This window comes from Scyliorhinus torazame, chromosome 4, assembly GCF_047496885.1.
Source record: "Scyliorhinus torazame isolate Kashiwa2021f chromosome 4, sScyTor2.1, whole genome shotgun sequence".
NCBI classification, from domain to species: Eukaryota; Metazoa; Chordata; class Chondrichthyes; order Carcharhiniformes; family Scyliorhinidae; genus Scyliorhinus; species Scyliorhinus torazame.
This window is the reverse complement of record NC_092710.1, coordinates 44,727,939-44,753,539: the sequence shown is the minus strand read 5'-3', so window position 1 is coordinate 44,753,539 and position 25,601 is coordinate 44,727,939. Positions and strand designations below refer to the sequence as shown.

Genomic DNA, 25,601 nt, shown 5'->3' with positions numbered 1-25,601 from the left:
TCAAGGCAGTGGTTAGGGGGGAGTTTATTGCAATTCAGGCGCACAGAGAGAAGGCGGAGTGGGCGGAGGTGGCAAGGCTGGTAGATGCGATCCTGAGGGTGGATAGAAGGTATTCTAAGACCCCGGAGGCAGGGCTGTTGAAGGAGAGGCAGGGGCTCCAGTTGGAGTTCGGTTTGTGTCCACGGGAAGGCAGTGGGGCACCTACGGAGGGTCGAGGGGGAAATCTGTGCATACGGTGAGAAGGCGAGTAGGATGCTGGCCCACCAGTTGAGGGAGCAAGCGATTGGCAGAGTAAAGGACGAGATGGGTAGAGTGGTGTTAAACCCGGAGGGGTGAATGGTGTTTGAGGCGTTTTATAGGAGATTATACGAGTCAGCGCCCCTGGACAGGGTGGCGCAACTGCGGCAGTTCTTGGATGGGCTGGAGTTTCCCAGGGTGGAGGACGGATTGGAGAATTGATTGGGGGCCCCAATAGGGCTGAGAGAGGTGATGGAGAGTATGGGGGCGATGCAGGCAGGGAAGGCCCCCAGTCCGGACGGGTTTCCAGTTGGTGTTTTATAAAATGTTTGTGGGGAGCCTGGGGCCACTGATGGTGAGGGTGTCTAACGAGGCTAAGGAGAGTGGGGAACTCCCTCCGACACTCACAGCCTTCCACCTCCCTAATATGGAAAAAGGACAAGGAGCAGCGTGGGTCGTAACGCCCGATAACATCATTGAACGTAGACGCCAGGTTGTTGGTGCAGGTGTTGACTTTGCGAATCGAGGACATCATCCTGGAGGCTACAGGCGAGGATCAAACTCGTCAAAGGGAGATAGTTGTTGGTGAATGTGAGAAGGCGACTCAATGTAATCATCATGCCTTCGGAGAGGCAGAAGGTGGAAGGGATGGTTGTAATGGACGCGGAGAAGGCGCTTGACCGGGTGGAGTAAGACTATCTGTGGGAGGTGCTGGGCGGTTTTGGGTTCGGGCAGCGATTTGCAGACTGGCTCCATTTGCTGTAGGAGGCAAGTGTGCGGAAGGACCGTGAGAGTTCAGAATTTTTTGGGTTCCATCGGGGGACGAGGCAGGGTTGCCCGCACTCCCCGTTTCCTTTGCTTTGAAAATGACACTTCGGGCATCGGGGGATTGGAGACGGATTGTGCCCGGGGGTGGGGCGGCAAGCATTGGATATCACTGTTCACAGATGACCTGCTGTTATCCATTTCAGACCTATTGGGCGGTATCGGGGCAATTTGGAGGAATTTGACCGGTTTTCTGGGTACAAGCTGAACATGGGAAAGAGCGAAGTCTTCCCGATTGAGACTAGAGGGCAGAAGAGGAAATTAGAGGAGCTGCCGTTCAAGTAGCGCGGGCGGGTTTTAGATACCTGGGCATCGAGGTGACGTGAGATTGGGTGCAGCTGCGCAAGCTGAACTTAACTCGATTGGTGAAGCAGTTGAAGGCCGACTTTAAGAGCAGGGACGTGCTGCCATTGTCGCTGGCGGGACGGGTGCAGACAGCAAAAATGATGGTGCTGCCAAGGTTTCTGTTCGTGTTTCAGAACCTCCCAATCTTCGTGCCGGAGGAGTTCTGGGCTAATGTGCTGATTTCTGGGTTTGTGTGGGCAGGGAATACCTTGCAGGTCAGGAGGGTTTTTTTGGAGCGAGTGCGAGGAGGGAGGGGTGCTGGCTTTGTTGAACATGATGAACCATTAATATTGTCATGATCAGGAAATAGGTAGTGGGGGAGGGGTTGGATAGAAGCGGCTTTGTGTCGGAGAACGAGCTTAAGGATGCTGTTGACCGCGTCTCTGCCTTCCTCGCCGGCCAGACACACCATGAGCCCGGCTGTGGTGTTTGCCGAAAGAGTGTGGGACAGTGGAGGCAGCATTTGGGCTTGGAGGGTGCCTTGGTGTGGGCACCAATCTGTAACAACCATAGGTTTGTGCCGGGGGGGCGGGGGGGGGGGGGGGGGGGGGGGGGAGAGAGAGAGAGAGAACTGGATGTGAGGTTTCAGGGGTGGAGTGGCAGGTTCGGAATGAGCGATTCAGTGATCTCTTTATAGGGGGCAGATTCACGGAGCTGGAGGACCTGGAGGAAGAATAGGAGATGCCTCGGGGGATCAGTTTTCGGTACCTATTGATACGCGATTTTGTGAGGAGAGGGGTGCCGCCTTTGTAAGGTTTGATTTTTCTTCTGCTTTTGTTTGTTTCTATGAAAACGCCTGAATAAAAAAAATTGGCAAATATCAGGGTGTGCATTTTAACCTTATGCAGGAAGTTTGAGAATTTAAACAAATCCAAAGTAAATTCAGTCTTCTTTTCCCTCACCTTGAAATTTTAATACCCAGATTCTACCAATCTCTAAACAAGTGATTTTCACAAGTGAAATCCTCGAATCATAGAATAACTACAGTGCCGAAGTAGGCCGTTCGGCCCATCAAATCTGCATCAATCCTCCAAAAACAGCACCCACCTCGGCCCATGCCCACAACCCAACTCTGCAATACATTAACCCCACTTTTCCACACCAAGAGGTAATTTAGCATGGCCAATCCACCTAACCTGTACACCTTTGGACTATGGGAGGAAACCGGAGCCCCCGGGCGAAGCCCACGCAGACACGGGGACATAAATGGATTCAAATTTCAATTTCATCATTTACCTTTCAGGTGACTGGGTATTTCGGAAACATCTCGCTTCATGTACATTTCTGAATCAAAACCTGTTTAAATCAATTCATATTTCATGAATTTAGATTTGTTATAATATTTGAAGCTGAAATTGAATTCAGTGATTTTACCGTACCAGATTCCTGTATTTCTTTCAGTATTTTGTCTAATTTAGGTACAGATTGGCGCTTTTCCACAAAGATTTCCCACATCGTCCTTCGAGCCCGAGAGCCTTTCTCCATCACCAGATTTAGGAGAAGTTTGGATCTGTTCCCCTTTTCCTCGGGAGCAGTGACTTTCTGAAAAGAATAATAATGAATAAACGGAGGAGCAGAGTGAAAGATAAACACGGCGGGTGGGATCAACCAGAAAATGGCAACGTGTCAATCCTGTCGAGAATAACGGAAGACTCGGCAGGATTTTGCACAGAATCTTCTGCCTTTTCAGAAACAAAGTGAGCGGGCGTGGTTTACACCGTTACTCTGACGGGGTAGGGACACTTGTCGCCTGGAACTGGCTTCAGACAGATCAACGTGCCATCTTTAAAGGGAGCCCTGACCAGGGCTGCAGCCAAATGTCCCCCAGCAAGAATCTCAGAGGTCTCGGGGTTCCCCTCCCGGGTTTTCACCGGCAGTTCGCCCCCTGACAGTCCATGGAATCACGAGGTCATACGGACCATCGAGTCTGCACCAACCCAGGCCCACACCCCCACCCATCCCCCTAACCCCACATAACCTTTCGGAGACCACGGGTCCCTGACGCTGTGAGGCAGCAGTAATAACACTCTTGCCACCCCAGTCTTCGCCGGCAGATCCCTCCCCTCAATGGCCGCTCACCTCAGAGCAACGGAGTATGGCCACGCCCATCCCATTGAAGATACAGCTGGGGTATGAGGGTTTCCAGAGGGGCGGGCTGAGTGGGTTTCCACATGACCAGAAACTCTCTGGGCACATAGAGGATATAGTGAGCATAGAACATAAGAACTAGGAGCAGGAGTCGGCCATCTGGCCCCTCGAGCCTGCTCCACCATTCAATGAGATCATGGCTGATCTTTTGTGGACTCAGCTCCACTTTCCGGCCCGAACACCATAACCCTTAATCCCTTTATTCTTCAAAAAACTATCTATCTTTATCTTAAAAACATTTAATGAAGGAGCCTCTACTACTTCACTGGGCAAGGAATTCCATAGATTCACAACCCTTTGGGTGAAGAAGTTCCTCCTAAACTCAGTCCTAAATCTACTTCCCCTTATTTTGAGGCTATGCCCCCTAGTTCTGCTTTCACCCGCCAGTGGAAACAACCTGCCCGCATCTATCCTATCTATTCCCTTCATAATCTTACATGTTTCTATAAGATCCCCCCTCATCTTTCTAAATTCCAACTGCTTAACAACTTCCTTACCTTGCAGGTCAGCTGTTCGGGAGAGAGAGAGAGCTGGGACCTTGGAAACAGCGCGGGAGTTTGAAAAAGCGCGGGAGCTGCGAGGCAGAGGGGACAGTTTAAAAGGTCGCTGCCTGGGTGAGGTAAGTACTGCTTAACAACTTCCTTACCTTGCAGGTCAGCTGTTAGTTTCGGGAGATCAGTTTCGGGAGCAGGCCTATTGGCTGACTGTAAATCAGGAAGGATACAAAGGGTGTGGCTGAAGTGCCTATAGAAACAGGGTGCTGGAGGCAAACAGAGTGTATCTGAGTTTGGGTAAGGCTGAGTTCGGGTAAGAGGTGAGTGAGGGCTGTGTTTTTTTTGGAGTTTGGTGTTTGGGGTTGAATTCCCCCCCCCCCCCCCCCCCCCCCCCCCCCCCCAAAAAGAAAAAAATCCAATTAATTAAGTAAATTAATTAACTAGTTAAGGGAATTTGGTGCTCATCTTAAGGAGGTGCAGAGAAGCAGACCTGTGAGGGAGCCTCGGGAGCAATTACATCACAGCCAGCAGGTAAGTGATTGGCTTGTAACTGGTAAGTGATTTCTCTCTCTTTGATTTTCTATTAGCTGCGTAGTGTAGTTCAAATTTAACTTCAGGTTTAAGTCATGGGAGGAGAGCTCAGACCCGTGTCATGCTCCTCTTGTGAGATGTGGCAAGTCAGGGACCCTTCTGGTGTCCCTGACTCCTTCATCTGCAAGAAGTGTGTCCAACTGCAGCTCCTGTTAGACCGCTTGATGGCTCTGGAGCTGCGGATGGACTCACTTTGGAGCATCCGCGATGCTGAGGAAGTTGTGGATAGCACATTCAGTGAGTTGGTCACACCGCAGATTAAAATTACTGAGGCAGATAGGGAATGGGTGACCAACAGACAGAGGAAGAGTAGGAAGGCAGTGCAGGGATCCCCTGCGGTCATCTCCCTCCAAAACAGATTTACCGTTTTGGAAACTGTTGGGGGAGATGGCTCACCAGGGGAAGGTGGCAGCAGCCAGGTTCATGGCACCGTGGCTGGCTCTGCTGCACAGAAGGGCGGGAAAAAGAGTGGCAGCGCTATAGTGATAGGGGATTCAATTGTAAGGGGAATAGACAGGCATTTCTGCGGACGCAAACGAGAATCCAGGTTGGTATGTTGCCTCCCTGGTGCAAGGGTCAAGGATGTCTCGGAGCGGCTGCAGGGCATTCTGGAGGGGGAGGGTGAACAGCCAGCTGTCGTGGTGCATATAGGCACCAACGATATAGGTAAAAAACGGGATGAGGTCCTACAAGCTGAATTGAGGGAGTTAGGAGTGAAACTAAAAAGTAGGACCTCAAAGGTAGTAATCTCAGGATTGCTACCAGTGCCACGTGATAGTCAGAGTAGGAATGACAGGATAGCTAGGATGAATACGTGGCTTGAGAGATGGTGCAAGAGGGAGGGTTTCAAATTCCTGGGACATTGGGACCGGTTCTGGGGGAGGTGGGACCTGTACAAATCGGACGGTCTGCATCTGGGTGGGACCGGAACCAATGTTCTCGGGGGTGTGTTTGCTAGTGCAGTTGGGGAGGGTTTAAACTAATGTGGCAGGAGGATGGGAACCGATGTAGGAAGTCAGTGGGGACGGAAACAAAAGGCAGGAAGGGAGAGTGTGTAAAGCATGACCAGAGAAAGCAAGGCAGAGAGCAAGGAAGGTCTACATTAAACTGCATTTATTTCAATGCAAGGGGCCTGACGGGCAAAGCGGATGAACTCAGGGCATGGACGGGCACATGGGACTGGGATATTATAGCTATGACTGAAACATGGCTAAGGGAGGGGCAGGACTGGCAGCTCAATGTTCCGGGGTACAGATGCTATAGAAAGGATAGAACAGGAGGTAAGAGAGGAGGGGGAGTGGCGTTTTTGATTAGGGAGAACATCACGGCAGTACTTAGAGGGGATATATCCGAGGGTTCGCCCACTGAGTCTATATGGGTGTAACTGAAAAATAAGAAGGGAGAGATCACCTTGGTAGGACTGTACTACAGGCCCCCAAATAGTCAGCGGGAAATTGAGGAGCAAATATGTAAGGAGATTACAGATAGCTGCAAGAATAATATGGTGGTAGTAGTAGGGGACTTTAACTTTCCCAACATTGACTGGGACAGCCATAGCATTAGGGGCTTGGATGGAGGGAAATTTGTGGAGTGTATTCAGGAGGAATTTCTCATTCAGTATGTGGATGGACCGACTAGAGAGGGGGCAAAACTTGACCTCGTCTTGGGAAATAAGGAAGGGCAAGTGACAGAAGTGCTAGTGAGGGATCACTTTGGGACAAGTGACCATAACTCCATTAGTTTTAAGATAGCTATGGAGAATGATAGGTCTGGCCCAAGAGTTAAAATTCTTAATTGGGGCAAGGCCAATTTTGATGGTATCAGACAGGAACTTTCAGAGGTAGATTGGGGGAGACTGTTGGCAGGCAAAGGGACGGCTGGTAAATGGGAGGCTTTTAAAAATGTGTTAACCAGGGTGCAGGGTAAGCACATTCCCTTTAGAGTGAAGGGCAAGGCTGGTAGAAGTAGGGAACCCTGGATGATTCGAGATATTGAGACTCTGGTCAAAAAGAAGAAGGAGGCATATGACGTACATAAGCAACTGGGATCAAGTGGATCCCTTGAAGAGTATAGAGATTGTCGAAATAGAGTTAAGAGGGAAATCAGGAGGGCAAAAAGGGGACATGAAATTGCTTTGGCAAATAATGCAAGGGAGAATCCAAAGAGATTCTACAGATACATAAAGGGGAAAAGAGTAACTAGGGACAGAGTAGGGCCTCTTAAGGATCAACACGGACATCTATGTGCAGAGCCACAAGAGTTGGGTGAGATCCTGAATGAATATTTCTCATCGGTATTCACGGTGGAGAAAGGCATGGATGTTAGGAAACTAAGGGAAATAAATACTGATGTCTTGAGAAGTGTGCATATTACAGAGGAGGAGGTGCTGGAAGTCTTAAAGCGCATCAAGGTAGATAAATCCCCGGGACCTGATGAAATGTATCCCAGGATGTTGTGGGAGGCTAGGGAGGAAATTGCGGGTCCCCTAACAGAGATATTTGAATCATCGGCAGCCACAGGTGAGGTGCCTGAAGATTGGAGAGTGGCGAATGTTGTGCCCTTATTTAAGAAGGGCAGCAGGGAAAAGCCTGGGAACTACAGACCGGTGAGCCTAACGTCTGTAGTAGGTAAGTTGCTAGAAGGTATTCTGAGAGACAGGATCTACAAGCATTTAGAGAGGCAAGGACTGATTCGGGGCAGTCAGCATGGCTTTGTGCGTGGAAAATCATGTCTCACAAATTTGATTGAGTTTTTTGAGGGGGTGACCAAGAAAGTAGATGAGGGCAGTGCAGTAGACGTTGTCTGCATGGACTTTAGCAAAGCCTTTGACAAGGTACTGCATGGTAGGTTGTTGCAGAAGGTTAAAGCTCACGGGATCCAGGGGGAGGTTGCCAATTGGATTCAAAATTGGCTGGACGACAGAAGACAGAGGATGGTTGTAGAGGGTTGTTTTTCAAACTGGAGGCCTGTGACCAGTGGTGTGCCTCAGGGATCAGTGCTGGGTCCACTGTTATTTGTGATTTATATTAATGATTTGGATGAGAATTTAGGAGGCATGGTTAGTAAGTTTGCAGATGACACCAAGATTGGTGGCACAGTGGATAGTGAAGAAGGTTATCTAGGATTGCAACGGGATCTTGATCAATTAGGCCAGTGGGCCGACGAATGGCAGATGGGAGTTTAATTTAGATAAATGTGAGGTGATGCATTTTGGCAGATCGAATCAGGCCAGGACCTACTCAGTTAATGGTATGGCGTTGGGGAGAGTTATAGAACAAAGAGATCTAGGAGTACAGGTTCATAGCTCCTTGAAGGTGGAGTCGCAGGTGGACAGGGTGGTGAAGAAGGCATTCGGCATGCTTGGTTTCATTGGTCACAACATTGAATACAGGAGTTGGGACGTCTTGTTGAAGTTGTACAAGACATTGGTACGACCACACTTGGAATACTGTGTGCAGTTCTGGTCACCCTATCATAGAAAGGATATTATTAAACTGGAAAGAGTGCAGAAAAGATTTACTAGGATGTTGCCGGGACTTGATGGTTTGAGTTATAAGGAGAGGCTGGATAGACTGGGACTTTTTTCCCCTGGAGCGTAGGAGGCTTAGGGGTGATCTTATAGAGGTCTATAAAATAATGAGGGGCATAGATAAGGTAGATAGTCAACATCCTTTCCCAAAGGTAGGGGAGTCTAAAACTAGAGGGCATAGGTTTAAGATGAGAGGGGAGAGATTCAGAAGGGCCCAGAGGGGCAATTTCTTCACTCAGTGGGTAGTGAGTGTCTGGAATGTGCTGCCAGAGGTAGTAGTAGAGGCGGGTACAATTGTGTCTTTTAAAAAGCATTTAGATAGTTACATGGGTAAGATGGGTATAGAGGATTATGGGCCAAGTGCGGGCAACTGGGACTAGCTTAATGGTAAAAACTGGGCGGCATGGACTGGTTGGGCCGAAGGGCCTGTTTCCATGCTGTAAACTTCTATGATTCTATGAGTACAGTCCCAGTCTACTCAACCTCTCCTCGTAATCCAACCCCTTCAGCTCTGGGATTAACATAGTGAATCTCCTCTGCACACCCTCCAGTGCCAGTACGTCCTTTCTCAAGTAAAGAGACCAAAGCTGAACACAATACTCCAGGTGTGGCCTCACTAACACCTTATACAATTGCAGCAGAACCTCCCTAGTCTTAAACTCCATCTCTCTAGCAATGAAGGACAAAATTCCATTTGCCTTCTTCATCACCTGTTGCACCTGAAAACCAACGTTTTGCGACTCATGCACTAGCACACCCAGGTCTCTCTGCACAGCAGCATGTTTTAATATTTTATCATTTAAAACATAATCTCTTTTGCTGTTATTCCTACCAAAATGGATAACCTCACATTTGTCAACATTGTATTCCATCTGCCAGACCCTATCCCATTCAATTAACCTATCCAAATCCCTCTGCAGACTTCCAGTATCCTCTGCACTTTTTGCTTTACCACTTATCTTAGTGTCATCTGCAAACTTGGGCACATTACCCTTGGTCCCCAACTCCAAATCATCTATGTAAATTGTAAACAGTTGTGGGCCCAACACTGATCCCTGAGGGACACCACTAGCTACTGATTGCCAACCAGAGAAACACCCATTAATCCCCACTCTTTGCTTTCTATTAATTAACCAATCCTCTATCCATGCTACTACTTTCCCCTTAATGCCATGCATCTTTATCTTACGCAACAACATTTTGTGTGGCACCTTGTCAAAGGCTTTCTGGAAATCCAGATATACCACATCCATTGGCTCCCCGTTATCTACCGCACTGTTAATGTCCTCAAAAAATTCCACTAAATTAGTTAGGCACGACCTGCCCTTTATGAACCCATGCTGCGTCTGTCCAATGGGACAATTTCCATCCAGATGCCTCGCTATTTCTTCCTTGATGATAGATTCCAGCATCTTCCCTACTACCGAAGTTAAGCTCACTGGCCTATAATTACCCGCTTTCTGCCTACCTCCTTTTTTAAACAGTGGTGTCACGTTTGCTAATTTCCAATCCGCCGGGACCACCCCAGAGTCTAGTGAATTTTGGTAAATTATCACGAGTGCATTTGCAATTTCCCTAGCCATCTCTTTTAGCACTCTGGGATGCATTCCATCAGGTCCAGGAGACTTGTCTACCTTTAGCCCCATTAGCTTGCCCATCACTACCTCTTTGGTGATAACAATCCTCTCAAGGTCCTCACCTGTCATAGCCTCATTTCCATCAGTCACTGGCATGTTATTTGTGTCTTCCACTGTGAAGACCGACCCAAAAAACCTGTTCAGTTCCTCAGCCATTTCCTCATCTCCCATTATTAAATCTCCCTTCTCATCCTCTAAAGGACCAATATTTACCTTAGCCACTCTCTTTTGTTTTATGTATTTGTAGAAACTTTTACGATCTGTTTTTATATTCTGAGCAAGTTTACTCTCATAATCTATCTTACTCTTCTTTATAGCTTTTTTAGTAGCTTTCTGTTGCCCCCTATAGATTTCCCAGTCCTCTAGCCTCCCACTAATCTTTGCTACTTTGTATGTTTTTTCCTTCAATTTGATACTCTCCCTTATTTCCTTTGATATCCACGGTCGATTTTCCCTCTTTTTACCGTCCTACCTTTTTGTTGGTATAAACCTTTGCTGAGCACTGTGAAAAATCACTTGGAAGGTTCTCCACTGTTTCACCATAAAGTCTTTGCTCCCAGTCTACCTTAGCTAGTTCTTCTCTCATCCCATTGTAATCTCCTTTGTTTAAGCACAAAACACTAGTGCTTGATTTTACCTTCTCACCCTCCATCTGTATTTTAAATTCCACCATATTGTGATCGCTCCTTCCGAGAGGATCCCTAACTATGAGATCCTGAAACAATCCTGTCTCATTACACAGGACCAGATCTAGGACCGCTTGTTCCCTCGTAGGTTCCATTACATACTGTTCTAGGTAACTATCGCGGATACATTCTATAAACTCCTCCTCAAGGCTGCCTTGACCGACCTGGTTAAACCAATCAACATGTAGATTAAAATCCCCCATGATAACTGCTGCACCATTTCTACATGCATCTGTTATTTCTTTGTTTATTGCCTGCCCCACCATAATGTTACTATTTGGTGGCCTAAAGATTACTCCTATCAGTGACTTTTTCACCTTATTATTCCTGATTTCCACCCAAATGGATTCAACCTTATCCTCCATAGCACCGATGTCATCCCTTACTGTTGCCCGGATGTCATCCTTAAATAACAGAGCTACACCACCTCCTTACCATCCACTCTGTCCTTCCGAAAAGTTTGATACCCTCGGATATTTAACTCCCAGTCCTGACCATCCTTTAACCATGTTTCAGTAATGGCCACTAAATCATAGCCATTCACGATGATTTGCGCCATCAACTCATTTACCTTATTCCGAATACTACGAGCATTCAGGTAAAGTACACTTATGTTGGCTTTTTTACCTCTGTTCTGAATCTTAACACCTCGATCAGTAACCTCTCCTAAGTTATATTTCCTCTTAACCTTTCTCCTAATTTTCCTTGTCGTCGAACCCATATCTTCCTGTAACAACCTGCCGCGTCGCTTACCATTCATGTTTTCACTTCCCGTTTTATTTCTTTTAGTATTCCTGGTCCTATTCACTGAGCTCCCTTCAGTCACTGTACCTTGTACTGTCGCCCTTTTTGATTTTTGACTATGGCTTCTCTGCCTTACACTTTCCCCCTTACTGCCTTTTATTTGTCCCTGTTTTACTACCTTCCAACTTCCTGCATCGGTTCCCACCACCCTGCCACATTAGTTTAAACTCTCCCCAACAGCTCTAGCAAACACCCCCTCTAGGACATCGGTTCCAGTCCTGCCCAGGTGCAGACCGTCCGGTTTGTACTGGTCCCACCTCCCCCAGAACCGGTTCCAATGTCCCAGGAATTTGAATCCCTCCCTCTTGCACCATCTCTCGAGCCACGTATTCATCCTCTCTATCCTGACATTCCTACTCTGACTAGCTCGTGGCACTGGTAGCAATCCTGAGATTACTACCTTGGAGGTCCTACTTTTTAGTTTAACTCCTAGCTCCCTAAATTCAGCATGTAGGACCTTGTCCCGTTTTTTACCTATATCGTTGGTGCCTATGTGCACCAGGAGAGCTGGCTGTTCACCCTCCACCCCCAGAATGTCCTGCAGCCGCTCCGAGACATCCTTGACCCTTGCACCAGGGAGGCAACATACCATCCTGGAGTCTCGATTGCGTCCGCAGAACCACCTGTCTATTCCCCTTACAATTGAGTCCCTTATCACTATAGCCCTGCCATTCTTCTTCCTGCCCAGCTGCGCAGCAGAGCCAGCCACGGTGCCATGAACCTGGCTGCTGCTGCCTTCCCCTGGTGAGCCATCTCCCTCAACAGTATCCAAAGCGGTATATCTGTTTTGCAGGGAGATGACCGCAGAGGACACCTGCACTGCCTTCCTACTCTTGCTCTGTCTTTTGGTCACCCATTTACTATCTCCCTCAGTACCTTTCACCTGCGGTGTGACCAACTCGCTAAACGTGCTATCCATGACGTCCTCAGCATCGCGGATGCTCCAAAGTGAGTCCATCCGCAGCTCCAGAGCCGTCAAGCGGTCTAACAGGAGCTGCAACTGGACACACTTCTTGCACGTGAAGGAGCCAGGGACAGTGGACGTGTCCCTGAGCTCCCACATCGCACACGAGGAGCATGACACGGGTCTGAGATCTCCTGCCATGTCTTAAACCTTCGGTTAACTTCAACAATTTCAATTTCCCCCCCCCCCCAAAATTTAAATAAATAAATAAACAACGAAGAAAAAAAATAAATTAATATACCAATGAAAAGAAACAGAAAAACAGAAACACTACTTACCAGTCACTTACCAGGGATAAAAAGCACTTCCTCCCCACCCAGCTTCAAATTCCCACCTCGATTCAAATTCCCGAACTCACTCTTTGCTGTCTCACTCCTGGCTGTCTTCTCTCTGGCTCACTGGGAGAACTCACACTGCAGTCAGCAGTGTGAACAGCCAGGAGCCTGTAAGTTACAGCAAAGGGAATGGCATACTGCAGCAATAGGGGTGTGAGCCAGGCCACCCCGATTGTGAGGGGCACACCCCTGGGGACACCAGTGAAAATAGGTTCTCTCTATAGACCCCATCGGTTCCCCTCGATATCTTGAAAAGTTTGATGAAGTCACCTATTATCTTCTAAATTCGGTTGGACTTGCCGCCAAGTCGATCCCTGCTACTGGCTGCAGTCCAGGCTGACACCCCCAGCAAGGCCAAAGGTTCTGAGAGTTTTCTTACCTTCTTGCTCCCGCTCAACAGCCATGGTACCCACACTCCACTCGTAAATACTTGCACCAATTCACCCCATGTGACTCCTGCCTGAGAGGGGTGGAGCATTACAAAAGGGGTGTAGCATCCAGTGTCCAACCTGTTAATTGTAGGGAAATCGATGCAAATCATGGGTTTGCACGGGGCTGCTGGTGCGGGGTGCAAACCTTGATGCCGCCGCCAGCGGGAGACCGGAGAATAGCGTGGAATCGGCGCCGGGCTTCGATCCCTTTTTTTGGCCTGCACAATATTCTCCACCCAATTGTAAATCTCACTGCTGGCATCGGGCAGCAGAGAACTCCCACCCCCCCATGATGTATGCAGAAAACCTGAATATTATGACACTTTGCGTGCTGGCCACTTTGCAATGCGTAGTGTCTTGCAGGACAGGCAATCACCAAGTAGATCAACAAATAAACGATTTATGAAGGTAAGAAATTATTTACAGAAAGTGAGATAAAAGCGACCATACTCCACATCACCGAACACCAAACCGGACGGGAGAACCCTCGCTCAGCCCCAGGGTTCACGCACTCAGGCCCGATTGGCCAAACGGGTCACAGAAATCACCGCAAAATACAGTGCAGAAGAGTATGTTGGGCCCACCTAGTCTGCACCGCCACATGACCGCACATAGCGCATACCACATCACGGTAGCACAGTGGTTAGCACAGTTGCTGCACAGCTCCGGGTCCCAGGTTCAATTCCCGGCTTGGGTCACTGTCTGTGTGGAGTCTCCCCGTGTGTGCGTGGGTTTCCTCCGAGTGCTCCGGTTTCCTCCCACAGTCCAAAGACGTGCAGGTTAGGTGGATTGGCCATGATAAATTGCCCGTAGTGTCCAAAAAGGTTAGGTGGGGTTAGTGGGATAGGGTGGGGGCTTGGGTAGGGTGCTCTTTCCAAGGGGCCAGTGCAGACTTGATGGGCCGAATGGCCACCTTCTGCACTGTAAATTCTATGATATCTACGAAAGGCACCTGATCTGCCAATTCTAATCCCATTTGCCAGCATTTCGCCACAGCCTCGAATATTAAGATGTGCCAAGTGCTCATCCAGGTACTTTTTAAAGGACGTAAGGCAACCTGCCTCTATCACCCTCCCAGGCAGTGCATTCCAGACCGTCACTACCCCGTGGGTAAAAAGGTTTTTCCTCAAATCCCCCCTGAACCTCCCACCTCTCACTTGAACTTGTGTCCCCTTGTGACCAACCCTTCAACGAAGGGGAATAGCTGCTCCCTTTCCACCCTGTCCATGCCTCTCATAATCTTGTACACCTCTGGTCGCCGCTCCAGTGAAAGCAACCCAAGCCTATTAAACCTCTCTTCATAACTTAAATGTTTCATCCCAGATAACATCCTGGTGAAACGCCTCTGCACCCGCTCCAGCGCAATCACATCCTTCCTATCATGTGGCGACCAGAACTGCACACAATATTCCAGCTGTGGCCTCACCAATGTTCTATATAACGCCAACATGACTTTCTTGCTTTTGTGGTCACATGACCCTATGACAACCTGCCCCTTAGAGGGACATGCTACTACATCCCTCCCCCTTTATGTTCCTGATTAACACATTTCAATAATTATTAAACTATTTACAATATTGTACAACAAATGGATCTTAAACACAGTCCCTTACAAGGTAAGTCAGTCCGGAGACTTTGGGAGCATCGTAATTCACTTGTGGGTGCTCCAGCAGCGGAGATAACTTCAGTTTGTACCTCAGTAGGTTGACTGCAGACTTGCAAAGGTGCATCAATGCAGATAACTCCTCCAGTTCCCACTGAACATTACATGGCTCTTCCTCAGGGTAGCTTGCATCCACAGCAGTATCACTGACAGGCGCACTGGGGCGGACGTTCCCCCTGGTTCCGTCTGCAATTCTCTTTCCCAACAGCTCCGGGTGTTTCTTCATCCTTTTAGCTTGAACATCTATTTCGTAGGAACACTGGATCGGTTCTGGCCACGACCGTTCCAGGGATGTGATTCGGAACAGCACCAAAATTCTTCACATATAAACAAAGTTGTTCACCTCAAATGCTCTCAGTTTTTGTCTTCTGAGCGTTCTGTTTTGCCTCGACTCTCCTGCCAAATTGGGAAATACCAGTTCCAACCACAATCTAATACACATGCCCATTAGTTGAAAGAAAAAAATTTTTTTATCCAACATTTTCAATTTTATACATAAACAGTAAAACAATGACAAAACCCCTGGAGCCCCACCCCCAATCACATGTGAAAACAGACACCCAACAAAAAGACCCTCTTGCTCCCTCCTCCTTCCCCCCCACTGAACAACTAACGGTGACCAGCTCTTTAAAGTACAGATTAAACGGCTGGCATCTCTGGTGGAACGCCTCAATTGCTCCCATCACAATGTTAACTTTCTCACAATACAAAAACTCTATAAGATGCCGCAGCCATACTGAGGCACTGGGTGGAGAAGCTGACTGCCTCCCCCAAAGGCATCCGCCTTCAGCCTTCAAGCAATCAGGAAGGCGAAAGCCAGGACGTCGGCACCCCCCCTTCCATCCCCCCGTCCCTGTCTGCAGCTCCAGCAGCTCTGACACCTCAAATATGGCCCCAAGGGATAGGGCTTCATTTCAATTTGCAGAATCACCAACATGGTGCTAAAGAAGATGACCCAGAACCCCGCGGGTTTAGGTCACGACCAGAACATGTGCACATGGTTAGCCGGACCCCTCCCACACCGTTCACACTCATCCTCCACTCCCGCAAACAACCTGTTCACCCTGGATATGGTCAAATGGGTCATATGCACTACAACTATAACAACCCTAACCTCACACAGGATGATGTTGCATTCACCCCACACAGAGCCTCGCACCACACACCATCCTCCAGCTCCAACCACAACTCCTCCTCGCACTTAGCCTTAACCCCTTCCATAGTTAACCCCTTCCATAGACACGGCATCTTCTGCCATAATCCTACCATATTCCGCTCCTTCATCCCTGCCTGCGACAAAACCCTCTGCAACAATGAGAACGGCAGCAGCACCGGGAATGTTGGATAGACCATTTCGCAAAATTGCAAAGCTGTAGGTAAGGTAAAGCCGCCATAGTCGCAGATGACCATAGGCTGCTTTTCCCATTTGAGGGGGAGAGCTGACTGGTGGTGATTTAACCTGAGAATCATCACACCTCAGGCGAGGGGCAAGGTTGAGAGGTACCTTAAAAATATCGGCTTGTAACAGCCCACATTTCTCTGACAACTCCTCCAAGTTCACAGATCGCCCTTTCAAAAACAAGTCCCTCATTTCTTCCATCCCCTTCACCTCCCATCCCCTAAACCCAGCATCTAACCTCGCCGGCTCAAACATGCGGTTCGCACAGATTGGCCGCCCCCAATTTTAAATGCTGCTGAAACTAACTCCATAAAACATAGGAGCAGAATTAGGCCACTCGGCCCATCGAGTCTGCTCCACCATTCAACTATGGCTGATATTTTTCTCATCCGCCTTCTACCCATAACCCCTGATCCCCTTATTAATCAAGAACCTATCTATCTCGGTCTTAAAGACACTCAGTGAATTGGCCTCCACAACCTTCTGTGGCACAGAGTTCCACAGATTCACCACCCTCTGGCTGAAGAAATTCCTCCTCATCTCTGTTTTAAAGGATCTCCCTTCAGTCTGAGATGGTGTCCTCTGCTTCTAGTTTTTCCTACTAGTGGAAACATCCTCTCCATGTCCACTCTATCCAGGCCTCGCAGTATCCTGTAATTTTCAATAAGATCCTCCCTCATCCTTCTAAACTCCAACGAGTACAGACCCAGTGTCCTCAACCCTTCCTCATACGACAATTCCAGGGATCATTCTTTTGAGCCTTGCTGGACCCTTTCCAAGGCCAGCACATTCTTCCTTAGATACGGGGCCCAAAACTGCTCACAACCCTCCAAATGGGGTCTGACCAGAGCCTTATACAGCCTCAGAAGTACATCACTGGACTTGTATTCTAACCCTCTCAACACGAATGCTAACATTTCATTTGCCTTCCTAACTGCCAACTGAACCTGCACGTTAACCTTAAGAGAATCTTGAACAAGGACTCCCAAGTCCCTTTGTGCTTTCCGAAGCTTTTCTCATTTAGAAAATAGTCTATGCCTCCATTTCTCCTTTCAAAGTGCATAACCTCACACATTTCAACATATTCCATCTGTCACTTCTTTGCCCACTCTCCCATCCTGTCCAAATCCTTCTGCAGCCCCCTTGCTTCCTCAATACTACCTGTCCTTCTACAGATCTTTGTATCATCTGCAAACTTAGCAGAAGTGCCTTCAGTTCCTTCTTCCAGATCATTAATGTATATTGTGAAAAGTTGTGGCCCCAGCGCAGACCCCTGAGGCAAACCACTAGTCACCGGCTGCTACCCTGAAAAGGACCCCTTTAACCCCACTCTCTGCCTTCTGCCAGGCAGCCAATCCTTTATCCATGCCAGGATCTTACCCTGAACACCATGGGCTCTTAACTTATTTAACAGTCTCATATGCGGCCCCTTGTCAAAGGTCTTCTGGAAATCTAAATAAATCATGTCCACCGGTTCTCTTTTGTCTAAATTCCTTGTTACCTCCTCAAAGAACTCTAATAGATTTGTCAGACATGGCCTCCCCTTGATGAAACCCTGCTGACTCAGTCCTATTTCATCATACACTGCCAAGTACTCTGCAATCCCATCTTTAATAATGGACTCTAAAATCGTACCAATGACCGAAGTCAGGCTAACCGGCCTATAATTTCCCATCTTCTGCCTCACTCCCTTCTTAAACAGCGGTGTTACATTAGCCACTTTCTAGTCCTCTGGGACCCTTCCTGCCTGCAGTGATTCCTGAAATATCACCACCAATGCCTCCACAATCTCCTCAGCTATCTGTTTTGGATCCTTCGGGTGTTGTCCATCCGGTCCAGGTGATTTATCCAGCTTCATATTTTTCAGTTTCCCCAGAACCTTCTCCTTATTAATGGCCGCTGCACTCACCTCTGCCCCGATTCTCCTGGAGCTCTGGCATCCTACTGGTGTCTTCCACCGTGAAGACTGATGCAAAGTAACTAATCAGTTCCTCTGCCATTTCTTTGTTTCCTTTTATTACTTCTCCAGCCACATTTTCCAGTGGTCCAATGTCTATTTTTTCCTCTCTCTTAGCTTATATATATTGAAAAAATTCTTCCTCCGTTCTTTTATATTACTAGCTAGCTTGCACTCATATTTCATCTTTTCCCCCGTTATTGCTTTTTGAGTTGTCCTCTGCTCGCTTTAAAGGCTTCCCAATTCTCTCGCTTCCCACTACTCCTCACCACCTTGTATGCTTTTTCTTCTGCTTTTATGCTGTCCTTGATGTTCCTCGTCAACCATGGATGCCTTGTCCTCAGTGTGGAAACAACCACTTTGCTGAATACTTACCCAGAGAAAAGGCAGCACAGCCGTCATGAAGGCCCTTAGCCCCGATCACCACACCAACCTAGCACTTTTTCAGCATTTGCTGTCCAGTAAAAATATATCAAGCTTGGCAATTCCAAGCCCCCCGCCCGACTGTTCCTCTGAAGGACCATTTTCTGAATCTGAGCTACTTTGGCTGTCCAAATAAAGGACAAAATCAATTTCTCCACTCCCCCAAAAAAGGATTTCAACAGAAAAACCGACAAACACTGGAAAGCGAAACCGTGGCAACAAATTCATCTTCACTGACTGAATTCTGCCCGCCAAGGAGACTAACCCACCTTTGTAAGTCAGCCTTAACCTTCCTACGCCTGCCCATTAGTAACTCAGCATGCACAACATCCGTGGTGACATGCTGTTTTTCTATAAGCGATCAGGAAACAGGCCAGTTTGGTTAGTAAAGGCTGACAACTGTTCCTTCATGATGGCTTTGAACATTTAAATGGCCCTCTCCAAGTCCAATTGAAGCAGGAGGAAAGAAATGTGAATATATTGAATGTTGTTGACTTGCAAAAAATGCTGGAATTATTCATTAGCAGGTGAAGACTCGATGGGCCGAATGGCATCCTTCTGCACTGTAAATTCTATGAAGAAACTTAAAGCAATCCATTACCTAACAAATTTGAGACTGGCACATACCACGAAGGCTCCTGTACTACCCAGCCATCCATCTATTATACTGAACTTTCCCTGTCTCTGGGGTGACCATCTCCTGGAACACATGACCCAAGAAACTCCCATCTTCTCTGAAGCTCTGCAGTGACCCCAGTGGTTACTCCTCAAGCTCGAAATTCCTAAAGTCAAGCTCAAGAGCTGGAGACACTTCCTACATACCTGGTCCCAAAACGCATCCTGAAGTTCACATGGTTTATGATCTACATAAAAATTGCTTCTCTGTTTTTAAAATCAAATTACCACCTTTTATTTTAATTTATGCCTCACGACCTGCTCTGTGTTAAGACTCTTAATACTAATTCACTTATTCTTATACGTAACCCAACCTGGGCCGGAATTCATGCGGGCATGAATTGGCGCAAGTATTTGTCAGTGTGCCCCTAACACGGTGGACTTTGTGGTGGCCAAGGGAGTAAGTATTTAAGATAGGTCCCTCCAAAGTTAATTGGAGGGCCCGTAGCCTCACCATCAGACCCCCATCAGAAACTTCCCCCATATTAGAGAGCCCCCCATAAGAGAATCCCCCCCATAACAGAGAACCCTCCCATATCAGAGATTCCCGGGAGAGATTCCCCCGATCAGAGATTCTCCCACCCCGATCAGATTACCCCACTCCAATCAGAGATACCCCCACTCCGATCAGAGATTCCCCCACTCCGATCAGAGATTCTCCCCCCCCACCTACCCGATCAGTCACCCCTGTCTGGAAGCTAAAGAGCACAGGTTTTCACTTATCTGCCCCTTACACATGCTGCCTCAGAAAGATGTCCAGAAAGCAGCAGCTGTTAGAAAGAATGTCTTTCACATTCAAAGATAAATAGCTTTTCGTAGGCTACAATTGACAGGGCAATAGCTTCCGGACAGCAGTATGTTTGGCTTGTTTATTTTCATTTCCATTCACATTTGAAAGTATCTCAAGTACCCTGCTGTGAGCCTAATGGCAATGTTTATAAACATCTAGCTATGATTGACAACTCCTGACCACATCAAAAGCAGTTAAGTGCTTTCTGCTCAGAAAAAGAGGAAGTGAAAGCACTTAACTCCTTGAAGGGAAATGAAAATAACTAATCCAGACATCTGACGCACTGGAAGCTATTACCCTGTCAATTGTAGCCCATTAGATGTTATTTCTCTTTGGAAGAGAATGGAAGCCATTGCAGATCAAAGGGTCAGAGAGGGTTTAAAGCCTTGTGACGCGTTTTGACTTTCTCGCAACTGCTGCTCTCTGGACATCTTTCTGAGGCAGCAGGTGTAAGGGGCAGGTAAGTGAAAAAAGCAGTGATTTTTCACTTGCTTCTGCCTGGACAGCTCAGTAGCTTTCAGGCAGGGATGACTGATGGAAGATTCCTATGTTATGGGGGAGGTGTCTCTTATATGGGTGTCCTCTGATATGGGGAGGGGGGGGGGGGAAGGGTCTCTGAGATGGGGTCTCTCTGATATGGGGAGGGGTCCCTGATATGGGGGGTCTTTAGTGGTGTGGTCTGTGATGGGGGGCTGGCGGGAGGCATTTCTGGTGGGGTCAGTGGGGGGAGGGGTCATCAGGTCAACCTCATGTCTGCATGCTGTAGGGACATGTAACCCAGCAATTCCTGGGGTGGGGGATGCGGGTGCCTCCACTTGTCAGCAGGGGGGTGGGGCGCAGCCGTTGTACCTTGTTATTGGGCCCAAAATGACAGCCCAATAGCGAGATTCGGAACAGAATCACTAGCGGTCCCCACCATGCATTGATTTGCATGTTTGGAGAGAGAGTGGATCGCTTCTGGCCGCCACTCCTAGCGCCAGCGTAAACCTGAAGCGATTCAGCTCCCAAACAGAGAATTCAGCCCTTTACCGAATTTAAAACTCATTCACTTATACAGGCCGGGATTCTCCGATACCAGTGCTGCGAGCGAGGATGGAGAATTTGGGATTCTCTATTGCCGGCACGTGTCAATGTGATTTCCCATTGAAAACCCCCACATCACTGGGAAACCCGTGGGCGGGGATGCGCTACCGGCGGAACCAGAGAATTCTGCGGCCAGCGAACGGTCGGAGAAATTCCGACCGTAGAGTTATAATTCTGACCACGGACAGGATTCTCTGTTCTTTCATGCCGGCAGTATCCTCCAGTTGCACGGCAGTGAATGAAGTTTCAGCTGTGCCAAATCCTCTATTCTCACTGGCAGTGGGGTGAAATCCAATTGGAGAATCCCGGCAGCGGAATCTGAGAAATGAAATGGAAAATGAAATGAAAATCGCTTATTGTCACAAGTAGGCTTCAAATGAAGTTACCGTGAAAAGCCCCTAGTCGCCACATTCCGGAGCCTGTTCGGGGAGGCTGGTACGGGAATTGAACCGTGCTGCTGGCCTGCCTGGGTCTGCTTTAAAAGCCAGTGATTTAGCCCTGTGCTGAACCAGCCCCTGAGAAACAGGTTCCCTGGGGCCTCAAGTGGTCGCTGTCAGTACGGAATTATTTAAATGCAAAGAAGAAATGTTTGAATCAGAAAGTTACATTTTGGAATGCAGTATGTCATTAATTTGGGAAATGACTTCTGTAACTTTCTTGGGAGAAACAGGTGACAGTGGTTCCAAAAGCTCTGCGGGGATTTTCCTCACTGCATGGCTGGGTCTGTTGTGAATGAACTGATTTGTGTGATCAGTCAATAACTTCAATATCTTTGCAGCAGATCACTGTCATGTTAGAACGTGATCTGGACAGATATTTTTCCCCCACATGTAACAATTAATTTGTGATTACTCTGTCGGTTTTGTGATGAGAAAATAACCCAAACTCGTTCTGTGTTCCTCCCACTTACCCCATGTTCTTTCCCACTGAAATGCTCCGCATTTGTTAACAACAAGCTGATTCCATTCACCACTTCTTCAATCGCCTGTTCTAATCTGACCCGGAAGAAATTTGTCAACAGGAACAGCTGGCAATCATCGTACTGTGTCAAGAACTCAGTGACTGTGGAGTTTGGATCTGTGAACACAATGAAGACGAAATACATTACTCATTGTCTATGCGTCTGCCTTCATTAATTGATTCATTTTTATTTCAGGGACAATTTTTGCATGGCCAATCCACCTACCTCGCACATCTTGGTGTTGTGGGGGTGAGAGCCACACAGGCGTGGGAGAATGTGCAAACTCCACATGGACAGTAACCCGGGGCCGGGTTCGGACCCGGATCCTCGATGACGTGAGGCAGCAATGCCAACCACCGCGCCTCTGTGCGGCACCCTCTTAATTTATTATATAATGATCAACCACCTACTTCTGTGAACCAAGATCAACCAACTACTTCTGTGAACCAAGATACAAAGCGTCAACTTAAAACCACATATACAACATTCCGCTGACCTGTATAGTCACTTCTTTAAAAAAAGATCAAAGTTGTCACACGCGATTTATCTTCAGCTTATCAATTCCACCCAGTGGATCAACCTCTGTATCTCCAAATGTTAACTAATTTGACCTCAAAATACAGAAACCAAGGCCTAGATTTTTGCTCCCAGATTATCTCCACAAAGCCTCCATGTAAAATGTCAGCCTGAGCTTCCAATTTTCAGTTCAGGCGGTGGGTAGGATTCTGGGAAGAACTGAGGAAGTTGACCGGTGCGGAGAAGACCTTCTGCTAAGTCTGCCTTCGGAGCTCTGGCACTGTGCCCAAAAAAATTGAACATGAAATATTGCTCCAGCCCTCAACCACCTACTGCTTCACCCACTACCCTTGCCCCATCAATGCCACCTAATTTCCCTCACACACTCTCTATGGCCTCATGCCTCCATACCAAGGTATGCTCCCCAAAAAGATCCCTATGGTCCCTCTATCCTCCATGTCAAGGTTTGTCAACCTCCTTAAGGCCTTTCATGGCCTTATGCCAAAGTATGCCCCCACCTGCCCATATGGTTCTTTATAACCCTAAGCCAACTTAGTGCCAATTCATACACCCCACCAAAGACCCTTTACCTTTAAATCTACCATGTCATTTCAGCTGGAGCCATATGGCTAAACAGTTAAATTTTTCAAAGCCTTCTGGGAGAATGGTCAATGTTGTAGTGTGGTTGACCTAAGACCTCTGGAAAGAGCTATGATTTCACAGTTTAAAGGACTATCTGGTTGAGCAAAACATTTTTTGCAATTGCAATCAGAGATACTCAGCATGAAACTACTGCAGTCAGCATGGTTGAAAACATAGAAAATAGGTGCAGGAGTAGGCCATTCAGCCCTTCAAGCCTGCGCCATCATTCAATATAATCATGGCTGATCATGCAAATTCAGTATCCCACTCCTGCTTTCTCGCCACACCCGTTAACAATGGAGCAGATGTGTCCTGTTTACAAGTTGCACTGAATCAACAGTCAGGCCTCAGGTCATGAGGCTCTTAAGTCACAGCGACTAAGCACATTTCGAACATTCTGCAAGCTGGAAGCGACCACCCCGTAAAAGGGAGAGAAGGTTCAGAGCCTCGGGGGTGAGATATGCAGAAACAACAAGCACGAAGAAGGCCCTGAGATGCAATCAATTTTTAAACAAAATATATGTTTATTAAGAATTTTTAACAACATTTTCAACCATACAAAACAAACCACCCCCCCCCTCCCGTAACACAAAAGAAAGCTCGCATAGCAAGACATGAACATGGCAAGTCAATATGATACAGAACTTTGTACATTGGATTCCTCCCGTACATATCAGTTTCCCGGATCATTCATGTATTTTCTTGCTCAAATGCCCCCCAGAAAGGCCCCCCTTCCCCCTCCCTCCCCCCCCGCAAAGAAAGATGTTCCCCCCCCCTCCTCCCCCCCTGGGTTGCTGCTGTCCGACCTTCATGTAACGTTCTGCGAGACAGTCTAGGAACGGTTGCCACCGCCTGTAGAACCCCTGTGCAGACCCTCTCAAGGCGAACTTAATCCTCTCCAACTTGATAAACCCTGCCATATCATTTATCCAGGCCTCCACGCTGGGGGGCTTCGCCTCTTTCCACATTAACAAGATCCTTCGGACTTCCGGGTGCGGCGATGACCAGCTAAGTCGCACGTTTCGGCAGCTCCCAGTGGAACGGACTTTTGGGCTCTTGATAGGAGCCCCAACGGCAATTTTAACGGCTAAAAACACTGTGCGGTAAACCAGAAGGGAATCCCCCCTGGACACGGATGGAAAAAGGAGAGGAAAGTGGCCGGATTGCGGTGGATCCTTTAGAGCAGCGGCAAGGAAGGCAAGCACAAACCAAGATGGCGTCGGAAGTTGGCAGTTTAATATGGGGCCCTGAACAACACAAGTTCTTGAAGCGCTGCGTGGAAGAACTTATAAAGGAGATGAAGAAGGAACTGTTGGCCCCGATATTACAGGCGATTGAAGGGCTAAAGGATGAGCAAAAGACCCAGGAGCAGGAGCTTCGGGTCGTGAAGGCAAAGGCTGCCGAGAACGAGGACGATATACAAGGCCTGGTGGTGAAGATGGAGATGCACGAGGCACACCATAAAAGGTGTGTGGAAAGGCTGGAGGTGCTGGAGAATAATGCGAGGAGGAAGAATTTAAGGATTCTTGGTCTTCCCGAGGGTGCAGAGGGGGCGGACGTCGGGGCATACGTGAGCACGATGCTGCACTCGTTAATGGGATCGGAGGCCCCGACGGGTCCGTTGGAGGTGGAGGGAGCCTATCGAGTTATGGCGCGAAGACCGAGGGCTGGAGAAATTCCCCGAGCCATAGTGGTGAGATTTCTCCGATATAAGGACAGAGAGATGGTCCTCAGATGGGCAAAGAAAACTCGGAGCAGTAGGTGGGAGAACGCGGTGATCCGCGTCTATCAGGATTGGAGTGCGGAGGTGGCGAGAAGGAGGGCGAGCTTTAATCGGGCCAAGGCGGTGCTCCATAAAAGGAAGGTCAAATTTGGAATGCTGCAGCCGGCAAGACTGTGGGTCACACATCAAGGGAAACACCACTACTTTGAAACGGCAGATGAGGCATGGACATTTATTGTCGAAGAGAAATTGGAATAAGTGGGTTATAAAAAAGAACGTTTGAGACAAAGTGGTGGGGCGAATATGGGGGGCGAAGAGGGGGGAAAAAGATGATTTTTAAGTTGTTAATCCTGCGACCCTGTAACATTTCTCTCTTCCCCATGTTATGAGGAAGGGAGGCAGAGAGGTGGAGGAGCTGGGGGCGTCGGCCATTGGGGTGGGGCCAAAAGGGAAGCGCGGGCTTTGTTCCCGCGCTATGATAATTATGGCGGGAACAGGGAAGCAGGAAGGAGGGGGCGTCGCACAGTGCGAGCCGAGGTCACGGGGGGAAGCCGAGGTCGGCCAGAGTTTGCTGACTTCTGGGAGCAACATGGGGGGTGCAATTACGCTAGTGAGGGATCTAGCGGGGGGGGGTGGGTTAACTGGGTTGCTGCTGCTGGGGAGAAGGGGGAGCTGGTATGGGGTGGGGTGGGCGGGACACAGCTACGTGGGAACCGGGTGAGGAGCTGGATTAAAAAAGGGGA

The 25,601-nt window shown here is 48.2% G+C and overlaps 1 protein-coding gene across 1 annotated transcript in view; it reads right to left on the bottom strand.

The window, feature by feature from the left end:
- Positions 1-25,601, bottom strand: part of LOC140411323 (uncharacterized) — a 196,212-nt gene that overhangs the window by 120,475 nt on the left and 50,136 nt on the right. Inside the window, exons 5-7 of the mRNA XM_072500444.1 lie at positions 21,927-22,093; positions 2,787-2,949; positions 2,644-2,703 (exon numbers count right to left, since the gene is read on the bottom strand). Of these exons, the coding sequence (XP_072356545.1) occupies positions 2,644-2,703; positions 2,787-2,949; positions 21,927-22,093 (390 nt within the window). The remainder of the gene's footprint in view (positions 1-2,643; positions 2,704-2,786; positions 2,950-21,926; positions 22,094-25,601) is intronic.